Raw genomic sequence first — 19,787 nt, 5'->3', positions numbered from 1 at the left:
ATTCTAGGTACTCAGGAGGCTGAGATCTAAGGATCAAGGGTTAAAGCCAACCTGGGCAGGGAATTCCTTGGGACTGTGATCCCCAGGTAACTGGTAAAAAGCCTGAAGGTGACATTGTCCAAAAAGAAATTACTCATTACTTGACATATATAACTCTAACTTCTCTATACTTCGCCTTTATAATAATTTTAAAAAAATTAAGCAGAAGGGGTGACATTGCCCCCCCCAAATCACTGATTTATGTAATGCAACCCCTCCATACATCACCTTTATAATAACAATCATGGCGGGGGGGGGGGGGGTCATGGGGCTTGAACTCTGGGCCTGGGCACTGTCTCTCAGCTCTTCAGCACAAGGCTAGTGCTCTACCACCTGAGCCACAGCACCATTTCCAGTTTTCTGAGTCGTTTATTGGAGATGAGTCTCACAGACTTTCCTGACCAGGCTGGCTTTGAACTGCGATCCTACAAGTGGTAGAGAGCCAGCCTTGAGTGAAAAAGCCCTGAGTTAAAGCTCCAGTATACACACACACACAGAGCCCTGGAATTTTCCTCCAAAGGAGAGAAGGAAGGAAATGAAATGTGCCATGGGGGAGAAGGGTAGACAGGCCCCATGGAGAGGGGTCTCCTTAGCTGAGAGGTACAAGAATGAGGGGGAAGCCAGCCCCTCAGCCAGACCCCGCCCATCCACCCTGCCCCCACCACCCCACCTCCACCAGGGAAATGGACTGTGTGTCACCAGCATGCCCTGTGGGTCCCCACAGAACCGTCAGGATTGCGTCTGTTCCTCTCCCAGCTCACCCCACCCTCTCCGAACCCCCGCCAAGCACATATCTCAGTGACCCCTTGTCCTCACGGGCTGGGCCCTCCCTCCTCATGGCCAGTCTGGCTCCTGTGCAGCCTCCAGGGCATCCATCTTATCAGCCCTATCAGGTGCCTCCTTGGTCATGGAATCCTATCCCCAGCCAGCCCCAGTGCCCAACCTGCCCCGCCACACACACACACACAGCGCCTACTGATCATCCACACACACCTATCGAATGTTACCACAGTGACAGCACAGTTCTGGGGGCCCAGGGTGGGCAACCACGCCTCTGGGCCGGTGCTGGGAGCTCACTTTCCAGTCACTGTACAGGCTTCCCTGTGCTCTTCACAACTGCCCCGGAGCAGGTGGCCCCGCTCCCCTGCAGCGACCAGAGGAGCCAGCCTGGAACCTCCCCCATGTGGTGGAGTCAGGCAAGCTTGGTGGCTCAGGAGCACGTGATCCTCCCCAGGCCCCTCTGTATTCTCCCATGGTACTTCACTCAAGACAGAGGCCAGCAACCCTAGCAGCATGATGGAGAAAGGTGACAAGGTCCTTCCCCTGGGACTGGGTGAGAAGCCAGACTCTGCGTGTGAGTGTGTGTGTGTGTGTGTGTGTGTGTAGCTTGGGTGAGAAGCCAGACTCTGCGTGTGAGTGTGCATGCACACATGCATATACACACCAGTACTGGGGCTTGGAGTCAGCTCTCGCTTTTTTTTTTTTTTGCCAGTCTTGGGGCTTGAACTCTGGGCTCTGAGTTTCTGACAGCCCTCTGCTGCCCCTGAGCTTCTTGTGCTCAAGGCAAGCACTCTACTTGAGCCACAGCACCAATTCAGGCTTGTTTAAGTAGTTTATTGGAGATAAGAGTCTCACAGGGTTTCCTGCCCAGGCTGGCTTTGAATCTCTGCTCCTCCTTTTCCACTGGCACCCACTTCCCAGGCTGTCCAGGACTCAAGGCCAGGCCAGGCATTGGCCCCAACCCCGACCTTCCGCTCCCCTCACCCCCCTCCACGGCTGCAGGAGCAAGGCTGAGGGTACAGGACATGGGAAAGCATACAGACAGGTTTGTCTATTGGGCAGAGTCTTAGAGAGTCAGTAAGGCACATGGTCCAGGAAGGGGCCAGAGCCACAAAGGCCCTGCCTCAGTGCCAGGGACCCTTGTATATGGTTGCTGTCCTCTGAGTAGCTCTGACCAGTTATCTCTTTGGTCCCTACTCAGGACACTGAGATAAGGGGGCTCTTGTGTGGGTGATCAGAGGCAGGGAAGGAAGAGGCAGCTTGTGGTTGGGGGGTGGCAGAGGTTGGGGCTCTGGTATGAGCTGCTGCTGACACCCTAAGGCACTAAGAATGAAGGTGCCCAGCTCCGGGCTCTTCTTGGATGAGGACGGGGGCTCAGCTTGGCTGACCTGGGGAGGGGGGTGGGCTGGTGGCCGCTGTGCGGGAGGCGCAGGGTACTGCTCAGCTGAAGTCTCGGTTGGGCAGGAGCAGCGGGGCCACCAGAGTCCACAGGTAGAGGCACAGCCCTGCCCAGCTGGCACAGATCTTCACCCACACGGCCGTCCATGTGCTGATCATCTTTCGAGTCTCACTGGGGCTGGAACACATCATCTGTCTTGTCAGCTTGGCCTCCATCCTAAGCTCCATTCTGTTTCCTAACCTTGTGACTCAGGGTGACCCCTGAGGTCAGTAACTCTAAGTCTCCGTCTCTGACACTGCTAACAAACTGGGCCTAGTAACCCTGCACACAGCCCTTGGCCAGTACCACAGAGCTTATTCTGACCTGGAATCCTAACTCCTTCCCTTTCCTTTTCCCTTCCCTTCCCTTCCCTTCCCTTATCCCTTCCCTTTGCTTATCCCTTCCCTTCCTTCCATACTAGGTTTGAACTCAGGAACTTGCTTTTGCTCACTTGAGCCTTACTTCCAGCTCTGCTTTTCCCTGGTTAATTTGAAATAAAGTCTCAAGGACTTTTCTGTCCCAGCTGGCTTCGAACTTGGATCCTCTAAATCCCAGACTCCTGAGTAGCTAGGATTACAAAAGTGAATCATGAGTGCTCAACTTCAATCACCACCTTGTCAGTAGTTCTAAATCTCAAAAGTGGCCTGACTCCTAGTCTCTAACCTTGTGATTCTAATTCTTTGACCTCGTCTAGACCTTAATCCTGGGGCCCTGGAGCTCCTGACGTTAGTCCTGACCTGTAACTTCAACTTTGGATCTTTGATCCCATAACCCAGCCTGACCCCTGACTTGATACCACTCCCTTCATCTTAGCTCCTTTATCCTACAACTTCTGTACTGGTTCTAAGCCTCCCAACCCCTATTTTTAACCAAACAGCCCAGCCTCTGTGTGTGTGTGTGTGTGTGTGTGTGTGTGTGTGTGTGTGTACTTGGGTGCACACACACAGACACATGCACACACACATGCTAAACTATTGCCATCTAATACCCCAGAGGAACCACACAAGCTGAGGCTTTACATGACACCCCCTCCATCCCAGGCCTCATGGCTTCCAGCCTTGATGCCAGGATCGTGACCACCACACCCTAACCCTCCAACCATGAATCCCAACTCTGACCCTGGGATCCCTCAGTGGATCTGAGCCACAGCCAGGAAACTGAGGCAGGGCAGGGGTAGGCTCTGTAGTGGTCTAAGACAGAGCCCACTGCCAGGCCTTTGGCAAGCACCGGATCATGGGGGAGGGGCTGGAGAAAAGGAGACAGGCAGCAGGCTCCCCGCCGACCCGCCTGCCCTCGGGGCTGCCGCACCTGTACCAGTTGGTGAGCGTCATCATGACGTGCAGGGAGGCCAGCACCAGGCAGAAGTGGAAGAAGGAGTAGCTGTAGGTGACACCATCCTGCTCATTGTCAAAGGCTTGGCCCTTGCAGGCCACCACCTGCTGCTGCTGCTGCTGTGTGGCCTCCGGACACTCCTCTGTCTGCATCAGGCTGTTCACCTGCCGGTGGTCGGACGAGCGCAGGCTGTGGGGGGAGGAGGGCGGGGGTCACAGCTACTGCTGCCAAGGAGGCCAGAGGGACAGCAGCAGGTGACCCTGTGAGCCATGGCCCTGGCCGCAGATGGTGTCAGAACCGCAGGGGCCAGTCCTAGTGGTCAAACCATTTTGACTCTCAACCCTACCCCAATTCCCTGTGGTGATCGTCAGCAAGGCGTACCTCTGTAAGCCTCTGCTCCACCATCTCTAAAATCGCTCCTAGGGTTTGGGGGAAGATTAATTAGAACAATGATATAGAGACTCTGGTTATGCCCAGGACAATGTATTAGCTAAATAAACCGTCGCTATGACCATCATCATTCTTGGTCTGCCTCTCTCACAAACATGAGCTGAGTACGTCATACTGACACTAGAATACAATAGTCATCATAACGATGATTGTTCATCATTTTTCTATGACAAGGTCTTGATGTTTAAAAACAGAAGTTAATAATCTGAGATAGACAGAATTGTAGAAAGCCCAACATGTATTTTGAAAAGGTGAGCAGATTGGATATGATGGGTCATGGCTACAATCCCTGTTACTTGGGAGCCAGAGATTAGGAGGTTCTAGACTTGTTCAGGCAAAGTGTTAGTAAGACTCTATCTCAATCAGTCACTGTTCTAGATTTGTCCAGGCAAAATGTTAGTAAGACTCTATCTCAATCAGTCACTGAGCATGGTAGTGAGTACTTGTCATTTCAGCTGTACAGGAAAAACAAATAGGAGGATTGTGTTCCAGGCAGCCTGGGCAAAAGTGTGAGATTCTGTTCAAAAGCTAATGAAAACACCGGGCGCCAGTAGCTCACACCTGTGGCTCATGCTATTCAGGGAGGCTGAGATCTAAGGATTGCAGCTCAAAGCCAGCCAGGGCAGGAAAAGTCCATGAGACTCTTATCTCCAATTAACCACTAGAAAACTGGAAGTGAAGCTGTGGCTCAAGTGGTAGAGCGCTCACCTTGAGCTGAAGAGCTGAGGGACAGCCCAGGCCCAGAGTTCAAGACCCATGACCAACAACAACAAAAAAAGCTAACGAAACCAAAAAGGTCTGGGGTATGGCTGAAGTGCATCTGCCTAGGGAGTACAAGGCCCTGAGTTCAATTCCCAGTACCACAAGAAGGGAAAGAGAGAGGGAGGGAAGGAAGGAAGGAAGGAAGGAGGGAGGGAGGGAGGGAGAGAGGGAAGGAGGAAGGAAGGAAGGGAGGGAGGGAGGGAGGAAGGAAGGAAGGAAGGAAGGAAGGAAAGGAGGAAGGGAGGGAGGGAGAGAGGGAAGGAGGGAGGAAGGAAGGGAGGGAGGGAGGAAGGGAGGGAGGAAGGAAGGAAGGAAGGAAGGAAGGAAGGAAGGAAGGAAGGAAGGAAGGAAGGAAGGAAGGAGGGAGGGAGGGAGGGAAAGAGGGAAGGAGGGAGGAAGGAAGGAAGGAAGGGAGGAAGGGAGGGAGGGAGGGAGGGAGGAAGGGAGGAAGGAGAGACGGAATTGGATGTCCCGACAGGGCACTGAGTGTTCAGTTCACAGCCGTTCCTCTGGGCCCCATTTTCCCCTTCAGTAAAGTGGAAGTAATTGGGTGCCTCCCAGGTTGAAAAGGAATCACATGTGAGGAAGACGAGAGCTGTTCATGAACTGCCCAGCTGGGACTTGGAGAAACATTCTGAACAAGGTCAAAGTAAAACAAATTGTGGAACATTCCCAGAACACTCTGGCCCAGGAGGCTGGTGGCCTGGTCCAGGTGAGGCACCACTTCTGCAGCAGCGGATAGCTTCTCCCTCACCCCTACCCCACTCAGGGCCCAGGAAAGACACAAGGGTGGGGATGGATGACTGCTGGCCTCGGGGACCAGAGTGAGCAAGAACTGTTCCAGATATCAAGGTCCAGCGGCTCCTGTGAAGCAGCCCTTACTTCCACGAACTGTGCAAATGTTCACTTAGAGCTGCGATTATACCTAACACTTATTTAGCACCTAGTATTTGCCAAATCCCTCTCCAAGAGCTTCAGACACAGTAACTCATCCTGCCCCTATAATTCAGTGAGGTAGGAACTATTTTTATCTCTAGAGTTAAGGAAACTGACATGCTGAGAAATCACGTGACTTGAACAAGAGTACAAGCCCAGGAATGTTAGCCAAACCCCATCTCAACCAATATCTGGCCATGGTGGCATGTACTTGTCATCCTAGCTAAAGGGAAAGTGAACACAGAAGAATTCTGGTCCAGGCTGGCCCAGGCAGAAATGTGAGACCCAACCCAAAAAGTAAATATAGCAGAAAGGGCTGGAGGCATGGCTCAGGTGGAGAGTTCCCTTCCCTTTCTTTCCTGAGTTCAAGCCCAAGCCCTCCCCAACACACACACTAAAGGGACAGGCAGGTCCAGCTCAAGTCTACAGCAATGAGTATTGCTCAGACGCCCCACTGAAAAGCCACTGTGTGATCTTCAACACAAGCCGCCCTCGCTCAGGGAGGCCACGGAGCCATAGCCACCCCCACCAACACGGAAGCTATCCCGCCGCTTTTACTGAGAAACAAATGGAGGTACAGAAAGGTGAAGCCACTTACCCAAGGCCACCCAGCAGGTGACAAACAAAGCTTGGACCCAGAAGCCTCAGTCCAAGCAGCCTGCACTGGAGCTGGAGACCAGAAGGCCCAGTGCTCAGGAAGGGACCAAAGGGACCTCAGGTCAGGAAGCAGCCCCCCCCCCCACCAAACTGTGCGTTGGAGGGACTCCCTTTCCCCCCAGCACAAGGCAGTGGCTGGCTGCCGAGGGCACTGTCCAGTCAGGAGTCCCAGCTCCTTGTCCTTCCCTCCCCGGAGCCCAGAGCCCACTGTACCCGATGAACAGCGTGCACAGGGTGAAGATGACCAGGCCCACGATGCTCGGGGCGTCCCACCATTGGGTCTCGTAGTACGCAGGGCCTTCGGGGAGCGAATTGTTGCTCTGGGGGGCCGGCAGGTGAGGGTTGCACTTCTGGTCTAGGGGAAGGAGCACAGTTTCCCTCAGCCTGTGCCAGCCAGGGCTGTAGAGCCCTACGGATGATGGACAGACAGCTCCAGGAGCAGATGACCCCCCACCCCACCCCCCTCCCAGGACTGAGTCTGAGATGGGCTGAACAGGGACATCCCTGCCACCTGTGGAGGGTCCCCAGCCCTCAGCAGGCTAGGCCTCCTTAAGCCTAGGTCCATACTCACCAGGGACGTTGGACAGGGCTGACCAGGTGACAAACGTAGTGTACAGGGTGACAACGGAGGCCTGCAGCAGACCTGAGTTGGGCTGGGCCTCCTGGTGAGAGATGTTCCCTGGTGAGACCCTGGCCCCACCCAGAGCCCTCCCCCTCCAGCCAACCCCGCCCCACCCCTCCCCACCCACACCCTCTGTCTCTCCTCAGCCCTCAGATTACAGACTACCTCCCACCTGCCCTCCAGCAAACCCTTCAAGGGCAGCATTGAAAAGGTGCAGCCTTTCAGTTTGTTCTGTCTTTACCTCCACCTCCGATCTGCCACCAGGCCATACTCCAACCACTGCGGCCTCCCCTGTGGACATAACTTGCAGAACCCTTGCCTACCTCAGGGCCTTTGCACTTGCTTTGCCCCTTCTTGACACATTTGTTCCCCAATCTCCACATAGGCGATACCTCCTTGGTAGATGAAGGACTTCTGAGGAGACCCCCACCGGCCCCTACCTTCTAGCCATACTCCCAGCATCTAGCCTCTGGACTTGCCTCATCTCTGTGGCCTCATCTCTTATTGCCTGTCCTTTCAATCACTATACACACACACTTGAAAATATGAATGGAGCCGGCACCGGTGGCTCAGGCCTGTAATCCTAGCTACTCAGGAGGCTGAGATCTGAGGATCGTGGTTCAAAGACAGCCCAGGCAGGAAAGTCCATGAGATTCACAATCGCCAATTAACCACCAGAAAACTGTGGCTCAAAGTGGTAGAGGGCTAGAGCCTTGAGTGAAAAGAGTTCAGGGACAGTGTTAAGGCCCCTAGTTCAAGCCACACAACCAACAAAAAGATGAAGAGGAGGAGGGGGGGGGGGAGTGGGAGGGGGAGGAGGAGGAGGAGGGGGAGGAGGAGGAGGAGGGGGAGGGGAAGGGGGAGGAGGAGGAGGAGGAAGAGGAGGAGGAAGAAGAGGAGGAGGAGGAGGAAATGAGTGGAAACTGCAGGCTCTAGAAGTAGCCTGCCTGGGTTGGAGTCCTACCTCCACCATTTACTAGCTGGGTGACCTTGGCTAAGTCTGCACTTTTTAAGAGGAGGGGTAGTACTAGGGCTTGAACTCAGGGTCTGGGCACTGTCCCAGAACCTTTTTGCTCGAGTCTGGCACTTTACTACTTGAGTTACAGCTCCACTTCTCAAATTTGGCGGTTGATTGGAGAGAAGAGTTGCATAGACTTTCCTGCCCAGGCTGACTTGGAATCAGGATTTTTGATTCCCAGTCTTCTAAGTAGCTAGGATTATAGGCATGAGCAACTGGCACCTGGTTCAAGTCTGTACTTTTATTGTGTGTCTCAGTTGTGGGGCCTGGGCACTGTCCCTGAGGGCTTTTTTGCTCAAGGCTAGCACTCTACCATGTTGAGCCACCGCTCCATTTCTGGTTTTCGGTGGTTAATTGGAGCTAAAATTCTCATGGACTTTCCTGCTAGGGTGGGCTTTGAATTGCGATGATCAGATTTCAGCCTCTTGAGTAGTTACAATTACAGGCGCGAGCCACCAGCGCCCAGCAGGCGCTGTTTGCCCCTCTGTGAAGGGGGAAGATGATGATGTGGATCATGTGACATACATGACAGATGCTACTTATGGCCACCTTCCTCACAGCTATTATCTCCACACTTAGAATAGGGCCTGGCACACCATAGGTGCTCAGGAAGTGTTTTGATGAATGAACTCTTGATTGCTGTGTGGCCTGGGACAAAGCATCACCCTCTCTGGGCCTCGACTTTCTCACTGGGGAATAGAAGCTCTGAGAAAAAGTCTTTCTGCCAGAGATCCCCTAAAGACCAGTATGCCAACTGTGAACACCCTGGCATGCTGAGATACAAACCGGGAAGTAGGCCTGGATGTTCAATGTAATCCAGAGGTACTTTTAGAAGATTCCTCTGGGACACGGGCAGAGTCTTGGATGTTCTGGGTCGAGACACGGTGTATTATCACCACCTCCTGGGGACCAGGAGCTCTCTGACAGCTCCCAATGCCACAGAACCCAAGATCCTAGGGGCAGTCCCACTCCCCAAGGGGCTGGGGCTACAGGCAGGCTCACCTGGACCTTGGGCAGTACAGCGATGATGGAGGCACAGACGCAGAAGGTGAGGTTGAGGCTGACAAAGATCTTGCCCTCATGGCAGGTTCCCGGCTTCGTGTAGTAGATGAACATTAGGGCAATGGCCGCGACAGAGAGTGCATAGAAGAGGAAGGTGAAGAAGAAGAGGCCTGGGCAGAAGGCAGCAAGCAGTGGCCTCAGGAGGCAGGAAGCGCAGGAGCTCCTGCCCCAAGAGGTGGGTGCCAGGCAGTGCCACCCCACCTCAAGCCTGTTTCCCCATCTGAAGCCACATTTTTACCCAAGCTAATTCAACAAGTGCCTGTCATCAGAAAATCCACGCATTTACTGGGCACCCCACGACCTGGTCCTGAAGCTCACCTCTCTAATCTTAGCTACTCAGGAGGCTGAGATCTGAAGGTCTTGGTTTGAGGCCAGCCTAGGCAGGAAAGTCTACTGAGATGCTTATTTCCAATTAACTAGAGAAAAGCTGGAAGTGCAAGTGTGGCTCACATGGAAGAGTGCCAGCCTTGAGTTTTAAAAAACAAACAGACAAGCAAACAAGCAAGAGCCAGGCACAGTGGCTCATGCCTGTAATCCTAGCTACTCAGAAGGCTGAGATCTGAAGATCACAGTTTAAAGGCAGCCCAGGCAGGAAAGTCTGTGAGACACTTAGCTCAATTAAGTACCCTAGAAAGCAGAAAGTAGAGCTGTGCCTCAAGTAGTAGAGTACTAGCCTTGCTCACAGAAGCTCAGGGACATCATGCAGGCCCTGAGTTCAAGCCCCAAGACCGGCACATGCATGCATGCATGTGTATGTGTGCACACACACATGCCTACACATGCACGCGTGCATGTGAATAAAGCAAGAGTGCAAGGACTTCAAGCCCTGTGCTGGCATCAAAATAATAATATGAAATAACAAACTAAAAACTAAGAGCAATGCATTCAAAACAGTGCTGGGAAAGGTGGATGAGGCTGCTGGGGTAGGGAGAGGTGGGGAGGGGCTGTCCAGAGGTGGAGGAGGTAGAGCAGCCCCCGGGTTGAGTCTGGTGGCTGAGTTCACTCGCAAGAACTGGGGACTCACTCTGCCCTTGGAGCTCCAACCACCAGGTGCACATGAAGTCTGCCCAGACACCACCAAGGGGATCTCACTGATGGGCTATGCTCCGCCCACTCCCCCCCCAGCTCGAGGCCCTGTGTGGAGCGGACGGCACTGACCTGCGTACCAGCCACGGGAGTCGCACTCCTCGGCCTTGCCCAGCCACCGCTGGTTCCAGGAGTGGGCAAAGTCGACCAACAGGATGAGCTGGATGAGGATGAAGAGGAAGGAGCCCACAACGCCAAAGTAGAACCAGACTGGGAGAGAGGAGGGAAGGGGTAAGCAGGGGTGTGGCCATGGGGCGGCAGCCATTCTGCCCTCTCCATGTATATGCATTCTACATTCTATACACATTCTACCCATGCCACCCTGAGATGCAGGCAGTGTGGTAGAGCAGAGGTGGACGCCAAAGCGGCTCCCCAAACTCCTGAGTGGCCTCCAGGCTTGAGGTGCTGTCTCCAGTGGAAAGGTCAAAGACCAGAACTGTACCTAGGTCAGGGGTTCAGGGTAGAGCAGCCCCCTTTTCTCCAGACCCCAGTCCCATCCCCCCGCTGTCCCTCCATGCTCCCCCTTGCCACCTACTCTTCGAGAAGGAGCCATCTGGTATGTAGAAGGCACCCACGGCGATGCCCACGAGGACCAGGAACTTAAAGAACCAAAACCTATGCAGGGGAGGGAAGTGGGTAGCAAGTTGCTGAGTCTGGGCAGGGACACTGGAAGCCAGGCAGGCCTGTCCCAGAACCCCCGCCCCAAGAAGCAGGACCTGGGAGGGAGGGGATCGCCAGAGCAGGCCTGTCCCAGAACCCCCGCCCCAAGAAGCAGGACCTGGGAGGGAGGGGATCGGGGACTCTCTAATGGTCACAGTCTGTCTACCCTTAGAAAAATCCCCAAGCCCAGGGCAGTGGAAGGAAGGACTAGCCACAAACACAGTTGTGAGCATCTGGCCCAACCATGTCAACTGGATTCTGTGTGGTGCTGTGGTGTCCTTTGAGGGTGTGTATGTGTGTATACACTTGGGCTTGAAGTCAGGGGCTGAAAACTGTCCCTTAGCTTTTTCACTCAAGGCTGGTGCTCCACCACTTGAATCACAGCTCCCCTTCCAACTTTTTAGAAACTGATTGGAGGTAAGAGTCTCACCGATGTTCCTGCCTGGGCTGAATTTGAACCACAATCCTCAGACCTCAGCCTCCTGAGCAGCTAGGATTACAGGCGTGAGCCGCTGGTGCTGGCCTGAGCTTTCTTTCCCAGTCTGAGTAATGGGCATAACCCCTGGTTCCATAGCTCACATCTACGGGCAGGGTCTAGGGACCTCTGGAGACAGGCAGGGAAGGAGAGCCACTGGGGGAGGGTGCCAGGCAGGAGGAGGGCCCCTCACCCATTCTGGATGGCGGCCCGGGGGTCCCGGCTGCTGCGCACGCACACCATGAGCAAGGCGAAAAGGAAGAAGAAGGCTGCGGTGGCGAAGCACATGCGGTAGACTGCGCGGAAGCCCAGCAGGGAGCCGCAGTCCAGGGGGCCCTGCAGAACAAGGGGGGTCTGGGCCCCATCCTCGCACACCCAGGGGAGCTGTGGAGACAACAGAGCTGCGTGAGGTCCCCCCACCCCACCCAGAGCCCTGCAGCTCTCCGTAGGGCTGAGCCCCGCTCAACCCCACCCTCCACCTCCTCCCGCCCACCTGCCTTGTTCCCAGCTACCTATCCCTGGGGTCACCCCAGGCCTGCTAGACTGTTTGGCATGGCTTCCTAGAGTTGTGTCTGCCCCACTGCCTGTGTCAAAGCCACTGAGGGCTTGGGGAAAATGGAGTCACATTGGAACCTCGGTCTAGGACGAAGCCAGGTTCCTGGGATCCTCATCCCACACATGGCTGCCTCCCTAAGCATGTCCTGGGGCAGGGCCAGGTGGGGAGACACTGGGATGAAGGGGACAGTCAGGACCCCGATATGGCCACTCCTGGGGAGAAGCAGCTCCTGGCTGGCATCCAGGAGGCAGTGATAACGGAGGATCTTCCAAGGAGGCTGTGACCTAGGAGAACCTGGGCTCCTCCACTCCCACCACCTCCCCCTGACTGCTAGGCCCCACTTTCCAGTCTGGAGCAGCTAAGCCCAAAAGCCCACAGCAGGCTGCTCACCTTGTACAGCTGACTCTCCACCCCCGGGCTCAGCATGATGATGGAGACCAGCACGCCCAGGAAGAGGAAGCCGGTGAACAGGAGGCGGCTCACAGTGGAGTTGCGGCTGGAGGGGCAGCAGCTGCACAGGATGCAGGGGGCAGAGCCGCAGAGGCAGGAGGCCTGCGGAGGATGGGGCGACAGCAGCACCGGGGTCACTCTCTGCCGGACCCGCCCTGCCTGGGCAGCATCTCAAGCCTGGCTGAGCTGGTGAGAGCGGTCTTCCCCAGATGATGCCCATGTTCCTTTCAAGCTGGAGGGGGAAACTGAGTCACATAAGACCACAAGCTAGTGACAGAACAGACTCAGGCTGGAGGTATAGCTCAAGTGGTAGCAAGCACAAGGCCCTGAGTTCAGATCTAAATGCTACCAGAGAAGGAAAGGGAGGGAGGGAGGGAAGGGAGGGAGGGAGGGAGGGAGGGAGGGAAGGGAGGGAGGGAGGGAGGGAGGGAGGGAGGGAGGGAGGGAGGGAGGGAAGGAGTTTAAAAAGAAGCCAGGCTCCAGTGGCTCATGCCTGTAATCCTAGCTACTCATGGGCTGATCACTGAGGATCATGGTTCAAAGCCAACCCTGGGCAGGAAAGTTTGTAAGACTCTTATCTCCAATTAACCACCAGAAAACTGGAAGTGGTGCTGTGGCTCAAAGTGGTAGAGTGCTAGCCTTGAGCAAAATATCTCTGGGACAGCACCCAGGCCCTGAGTTCAAGCCTATGACTGACCAAAAGACAAAAATTAGAGGCCAGTTCTGAAACTGAACGTTATACAATATTATACAATTTGCACAACCTCTCTTGAGTCTATTTCTTCTTCTATAAAACTGAGGCCCTTGAAGAACCTACTCTTCATAGGGCAGTTCTGAGATGGAGAGAGAGCTTGTCCCTTCACTGCTTGGTTTTTTTTCCTCTTGTTTGATAGGCTTTGTATTCCCTATTTTTGTCTGTTTTTTCCTCACTGTGCTCGTCTCAGAAGCTGAGTGCCTGGTTCACAGTAGGGACTCATGGGCTACCTGTTGAATGGAAGAATCTGTCATAGAACCAGACGCAAGTTAAGACCTTAAAAATCAGCAAGCACTCACTAGACATCTGTTGAATGAGTGAGAAACCTGAGCCGTCATTTCCCATGGGTTATACCAGTTCTGGACAGCAGGTGGCGGTCTAGGCACTTCCCCTCTCCAGTAGGTGGCCCATTCTGCCTCAGCTCTGACCAGGGTGTGGTCAAGCAGGTGAGTCGCTGAAGAAGCCCCACTATTCACAGCCAGTGGGGGCTGGGGAACACGACTCCCCCTTCTGCAGGCCCATCCACAGCCCAGCCCTTACAAACCAACCACAAACTGCCCCAGTCCTCCCCTAGGTACTTAAGAGACCTGGAGGGAGACATAGAGCCCCTGAGCAAGGCAGAGAATGGTCCCACTGAGGGGACTTTGGGTGGCAGTAGCTGGGCACTGGGAGAAGGGGAGGGGGGCCATGGTGGCAGGGGCTTCATGAGCTGGAGGAGAGCTTCAAGTGATGGGGTGAGGCCAGCTGAGGGAGCCAGACCACTGCGACCAGGCAGCACACCAGCACTGAGAGGCTGGGGAGGAGCAGCTCACACCTGTAGTCCCAGCAATTTGGGAGGTGCAGGTAGGGGGATGGTAGGAATTCCCAATCCAATCAAGCAAAAAGCACCAGATCTTATCTGGAAAATAACTAAAGGGAAAAAAAGGGAGGGGAGGGCTGAGGGTGTGACTCAAACGGCTGAGCACTCAGCACAAGACTCTGAGTTCAGATCTCCGTAAAAATAAAAAAAGAAAGAAAGAAAATCACTCAGCAAGTCAAGAACAGGAGGACTGAGCTGGGTGCAAGTGGTTACCCTGTGATCCCAGCTAATCTGGCTGCTGAAAGCTGAAAGATCACAGCTTAAAGGCACTCAGGCAGAGAGGGACTAGAGACTCCATCTCCAATTAACCAGCAAAAGGCACGGCTGGAGGTAGGGTTCAAGGGGTAGAGCCCCAGCCCAGCAAACAAGCAGAGCAAGTGTAAGGCCCTGAGTTCAAGTCCAAGTAGTGGCACACACACACATACCAAAAAAAAGAACAGTAAACTTCAAGTAAAATAAGCTATATCCAACGATATCTAAATTATACCTTGACTCTGTGTCATACTTACTGCTGGGAAAGCAGACTTCTAAAGGGGAAAGGAGCATCGTCGAGTGAGGAAGCTGAGGAGCCAGGATCCCAGCTCAGTTCTGAGGGCTGCGAGGGCCTGGCTCCGTCCACAGAGCTACACCACTTCCCAGGCCAAGAACCCATTGACAGCAGTCGTTTTCATTACAAAACAAAAACTAAACTACTGAGTGCTGGTGGCTCACACCTGTAATTCTATCTCAGGAGGCTGAGATCTGAGGATTACAATCCAAAGCCAGCTCAGGCAGGAAAGTCACGCAGACGCTTATCTCCAATTAACTACCAGAAATCCAGAAGTGGCAGCGTGGTTCTAAGTGATAGAGCTCTAGCCTTGAACAAAAAGACCTCAAAGACAGTGCTTAGGACCTACAGACACAAACAAACAAAAAAACAAAAAGACCTCAGGTGAAGATCCTTCCTAGGCCAGAAGAAAGCCTGGAGGCCACAGGAAAACTGACCCTAGTTAGGCCCTGACTCTAGCTTGTTACTGTTCCAATTTGAGAGGAGAAAGCTGCCCTGTATTCAGGGAGCTTAGCCTTTTCAATCCACTCTGGTTCTTAGGGATCCAAATGCAGGTGTTCCTGATACCTGAAACCTGAGGATCTCCCAGGGCCTAATCAGGAGCCAGAGACCAGCACAGATTTTTTTAAAAAGAAAGAAAAAAAAGCTCCTGGCAGAGCAAAGTTCACGCACTTGGAACAGCTCCTGCGACTTTTCACTCTCACACACACTCACACACTAGCCAGGGGGAGGGGAGGGAAGGGGAGCCACCCAAATACACGGAAGTGCCCTGTGGCACTAGGCATGATGGGAAATAGCCAGGGTGCTGAAAGCTAAATGCCCATCTGTGCATCGTCGTACCTACAATGGGGGCTTTTCTGGCATGCATACACACACACACACACACACACACACACGCACGCACGCACGCACACACACACACACACACACACACACACACACACACACACACACACACACACACGGTGCCAGTGCAGACAACACATAACTGAAATACATGGACCTACGTCTAAATTAAATTAACTCTCTCTTGATGAAGATGATTTTACAAAAAAAAAAAATAGCGAGGAAAATACTAAGATAGGCATAAAACTCTAAGTTTTGTGAACTTACTGGAATCTGTAGCAACTGCAAATAACCTTCATCTTCATCACCCAGGGGCAGTGGAAGCCCTCTCACTCCTGAGAGTGGTTAGAGGTGAGCAGGACAGACGTCCTGAGATGGCAGAACTTATGGCAGTGAGAAAGCCCCAGACAGAGCACAAACAGGATGTGAGCATTCCAGCCCCTTCCAGCTTCCTCCCAGCCCCCAGCCCCTTTACACCAGCACTTGAGGGAGGAGCGGCAGCAGCGGAAAAGTTCAGAACATCAACAGCTACTGACCCTACATGCCAGCCCAGGTTCTCACAAAGGAGAACTCAGAACTTAAGCAATCCTGGATCTGGGAGCTTGGGGGCTGCAAGATTTCTTAATATTTAACCAATTCAATCTCTGTGCAATGAAGATTCACCCAGAAAGCTGCCTGCCATCCTCTGCTGTTGGTACTCTGCCAGCGACAACCTCCCCTTGCAAACTGGGCGGTCTGGAGCCGAGCAAGGGGCTTGGCACAGTGGAACAGGGTCACTGTGTCATTCATCCTCTCCTGACCATCTCTGGAGCCAGTGACTCCGGTTCTCAGAACCAGTCTTGAGTCACTGAGTAAAGTAAGAGAGGCAACTCTGGGCTGGGCCACTGCATTGAGTTGTGTTTAAAATAAAACAAAGTATGCCTTCACTTTGATATATATCTCCAAAGCAGAGACACAAACATATGTACACATACATGCTTGCAGCAGCTTTGTTCACAGGAGCCAAAAGAGAGAAACAACTCTTAAGACCATTGGTGGATGCAAATGCAAAATGTGGTTGAGAGATACAATGGACTGTTACTCACTCTTAAAGAGGAAGGAAGTTCTGACACGTTTTATAAAATGCGGGAACATTGAGGACATGATGTGATGATAAGTGATGTTCACCAAGCAGAAAAGACCACTTCAGATTGAACCTGAGTCATCTAATCTCCTGGCAGGAAAGGGGGATCTGCGTAACGAAGAACCGGGAGTAACTGTGTAACGGAAGATGGCACAGGACTGGAAGGGTGGTGCTGATGCTTGCTCAACACTGTGGGGTATTTAATGCCATTCAACCACATACTTAAAAATGGCTAAGCAGGCCTGGCGCCCGTGGCTCAAGCCTGTAATCCTAACTACTCAGGAGGCTGAGATCTGAGGATCACGGTTCAAAGCCAGCCCAGGCAGGAAACTCCGGTGAGACTCTCATCTCCAATAAACCACTAGAAAACCAGAAGTGGCACTGTAGCTCAAGTGGTAGAGCACTCGCCTTGAGCTGAAGAGCGCAGGGACAGCGCCCAAGCCCAGAGTTCAAGCCCCACGACTAACAAAAAAAAAAAAAGGCTAAAAAGCCAGGCAATACTGGCTCACACCTGTAATCCTAGCTACTAGGAACTGCCTTCTTGAAGTCTTTGTGAGGGTCAAATGAAAAGACCCTGTATAAAGTGCTCACAGCAGCGCTGGGCCCATAGAAGGGCTCAATGCTCTAAGTGCTGGGTCTATAGGAAGGAGAGAGTCAATGATCATTGTTGATATGGTCATCTGTAAAATGGCAATGACGTCACAGGGCTGGGGCAGAGCCAGACCTGTACATGTCAGAGGTCAGAACTCCAAAGAGAGGGCACAAAAAGGGGAGATGGGCTCCTTGCAGATACTAAAGGCTCAGTGCCTCTAGTTCTATCCTGGGCCAGTAGCCCGCCTCCATTCCCCCCCCCCCCCCAACGTGTGGAGAAGGAGAAGAGGTGAGGGCAGCAGCCTGGAAGAGGAAATCTCAGTCTAATCCTGTCTTTGCAGTTCCTCTCCACCCTAAGGCAAGTGAGTTAAGTTCAAGGGCTGTTTCCCTCCGTGTACATGGAGAGTTTCCAGGCCTCTCTGATCTGAGAGATCCACACTTAGCACAGGGCTCTGTATTCTCCAGATGGAATTCTCCAGGATGGCAGCTCCCACATAGAGAGAGCACTCAATGTAGGCCAGCAGGAGCCGGGCCAGCACTTTGCACATCTTCTTATAGCATCTTCAGGACGGCACTGCAAACCGCTCAACTAGGGCAGGAGTGGGAGCCCACAGCCACAGGGGATTGGTAGGTCCTTCTTCAGACCCCACCATCACGAACCACCCACCCTTCCAGGCCAGGCAGGACCAGATGGGAATCTGGTGGACTGTGGGAAGTTCTGCTGCGGTACAACAGGACCTGGGCAGGGAGGGGGGTTCAGGCACCAGATGATCCTCCTCCTCTTCTCTCTCTTCCTCCTCTTTTTCCATCTCATTCTCCTCTTCCTCCTTCTTCCCTCTTTCTTCCTCCCTCCTTCCTCCTCTTCCACACATAATTCACAGACTAGAGATCCAGAGAGGACCAGAAATGTGCCCAGGGGTCCCCTCCCCCCCCCCCTCCCATTCTACAGCCTCCCTTAGGCTGAGATCATTCTCAGAAAATGGCTACAAAGAAAAACTCTAGATCCTCAGCTCTGGCGGGCCTGCAAGCCCCCTCCTGCTCTGGCGGGCCTGCAAGCCCCCTCCCACCACACACAAATCCGGGACAAAGGAAAGCAAGTCCTAAGCTTTCCTATGGCAGACACGGGGGAGCCCCGTCTCAGCTCCTCCCACCCCTCTTTGTGTGGGGCCAGAGAGGGGAGGGAACTGCCTGAATGAACCTCAGATTTAATGAGGGGAAAAGGGAAAGGAAAGGGGGCCTCGCAGCCGGGGTCTGGCTCGAGCTCCTCAATGCTGGCTGCTGCCCCAAAACAGATCTGGCTCCCCACCCGCGCCCCCTCGATATGTCTCCAACACAGGACACCAGGCACGCACACCCCCAAACCGTCCTGATTCCTGGATCTCCAAACCTAAAGTTTGGCCCAGGTGGTCTTTGACAACCGCACCCCAGCCCACCCAGCCCAGCCCAGGGGCCAAGAGGGAAGGGTCCAGCGCTTGCTGGAGAAGTTAAGTGGCCAAGAGTCAGCCTGGTCGGACTTCGCCAAGCAGACCAGGCTGCACAGAGACTGAGAGACGATGGGCAGACGGACCGACAGCCCCCGATCCCCGAGACAAGTACGGCACCAGCTGAATCGTCAAATTAAGTCAGATGGATGGGGACAGACCGACTGGCAGACAGACAGACAGGGAAGAAAGAGGGACGCAGCAGACAAGGGCGGAGATAAGGCAGCACACAAAGAGTCAGAGCGTCCGGGGGAGAGAGGAGAGGCGCACCCCGAAGCCCCTCCAAGTCGGGCGGGCGGGGGCGCGGGCGCAGCGCCCCTCCGATCCGCCCCCAGGCCTCGGATCCCCGGTTCCCAGGAGGGGCGCCCGCCGCGGCCCGGCCCGCCCGGCCCGAGCGCCACACCCTCCCCCGCGGTAACCCGAGCGGCGACACCAGCTGTCCAGGCGGCCGCGCGCCCGGAGCGAGCGGGGTGGCGGCGGGGCGCCGGGCGGAGAAGGGTCCCGGGGACGCGGAGGCGGGTGCGGACGCGGAAAGTCAAGTTCGGAGGCAGGGAAAGGAACTACTGGGAGAAACAGAAGAGGAAAGTGCGGGGCCGCAGCGGGGACAGGGTCGCAGGTGCGGACTCACGCAGCTGAGCAGCGAGCAGGCGCCCAGGCAGGCGCCCATGGCGGCGGCGCGGGACGCGGGGTGCGGGGCGCCGGGCGCGGGAGCCGGGAGCCGGGCGCCGGATTCCTGTGTCCGCCAGCGCTGGAGCTCCCAGGGCCTGGCCCCGCCCCGCCCCGCCCCGCCCCGGCAAAGCCACGCCCTCCCCGCACAGGACACGCCCCTTGGAAGGACACGCCCCCCACCTGGCCAAGCCGAGCCGGCCTAGACTTTCCGGCTTGCCAGACCCACCTGGGCAGGTAGGCGGGGCGGTACCGTAGGAAGGGTGAGTCTCAGCGGTCCCGACCTCCCTGGTCCGGCTCAGAGAGTGATCCAAAGCGGGAATTTGGAAATAGACCTGGGCTTGGGCTCCCACAAGTGACCCCTGTGGTCCCTAGGTGCAGAATCCAAGAAGTGGTCACCGCTGACTCCTTAGCCCCTGACATAGAGCCTCTGCGCAACAGCATGTTGAATGATGACCGACTGGATAAGAAACGTGGGTAGGTCATGTCACCGTCTGAGCCTCCGTTTTCCTGCGGCAAGGCTGGGGTACTTACCTCACTGAGGCTCCTGGGCCAGCATGTGCTTGCTGATTCTTGAGCTCGGGCCCTCGCGCTCTC

The 19,787-nt window shown here is 54.6% G+C and overlaps 1 protein-coding gene across 1 annotated transcript; it reads right to left on the bottom strand.

Moving 5' to 3' along the window:
• Positions 1–1,857: 1,857 nt before the first annotated feature.
• Positions 1,858–19,213, bottom strand: Serinc2 (serine incorporator 2). Its single transcript, XM_042685288.1, has 10 exons — positions 19,153–19,213; positions 12,264–12,425; positions 11,511–11,701; positions 10,718–10,797; positions 10,255–10,392; positions 9,037–9,206; positions 6,966–7,056; positions 6,608–6,749; positions 3,566–3,778; positions 1,858–2,395 (listed from the first exon to the last, which is right to left on the bottom strand). The coding sequence occupies exons 1-10, from the start codon at positions 19,189–19,191 to the stop codon at positions 2,260–2,262; spliced, it is 1,362 nt and encodes a 453-aa protein (XP_042541222.1). The 5' UTR covers positions 19,192–19,213; the 3' UTR covers positions 1,858–2,259.
• Between the last annotated feature and the right edge of the window lie 574 nt (positions 19,214–19,787).

Source organism: Dipodomys spectabilis, unplaced genomic scaffold, assembly GCF_019054845.1.
Source record: "Dipodomys spectabilis isolate Male_0828 unplaced genomic scaffold, ASM1905484v1 ptg000002l, whole genome shotgun sequence".
Classification (NCBI taxonomy): Eukaryota; Metazoa; Chordata; class Mammalia; order Rodentia; family Heteromyidae; genus Dipodomys; species Dipodomys spectabilis.
Note: the sequence above shows the minus strand (reverse complement) of the source record. Positions and strands in the feature narration are given on the sequence as shown.

What these genes read in the sequence shown, in the direction of transcription:
- Serinc2 (XM_042685288.1), bottom strand. Translation starts at nt 19,191, where the DNA reads ATGGGCGCCTGCCTGGGCGCCTGCTCGCTGCTCAGCTGC. An exon ending in CTGTACTGCCCAAGGTCCAG is followed by an intron (nt 7,057 to 9,036) that starts GTGAGCCTGCCT and finishes ATCTCTCACCAG; the next exon opens with GAGGCCCAGCCCAACTCAGG. An exon ending in CTGTGCACGCTGTTCATCGG is followed by an intron (nt 3,779 to 6,607) that starts GTACAGTGGGCT and finishes CTCCCCCCACAG; the next exon opens with CCTGCGCTCGTCCGACCACC.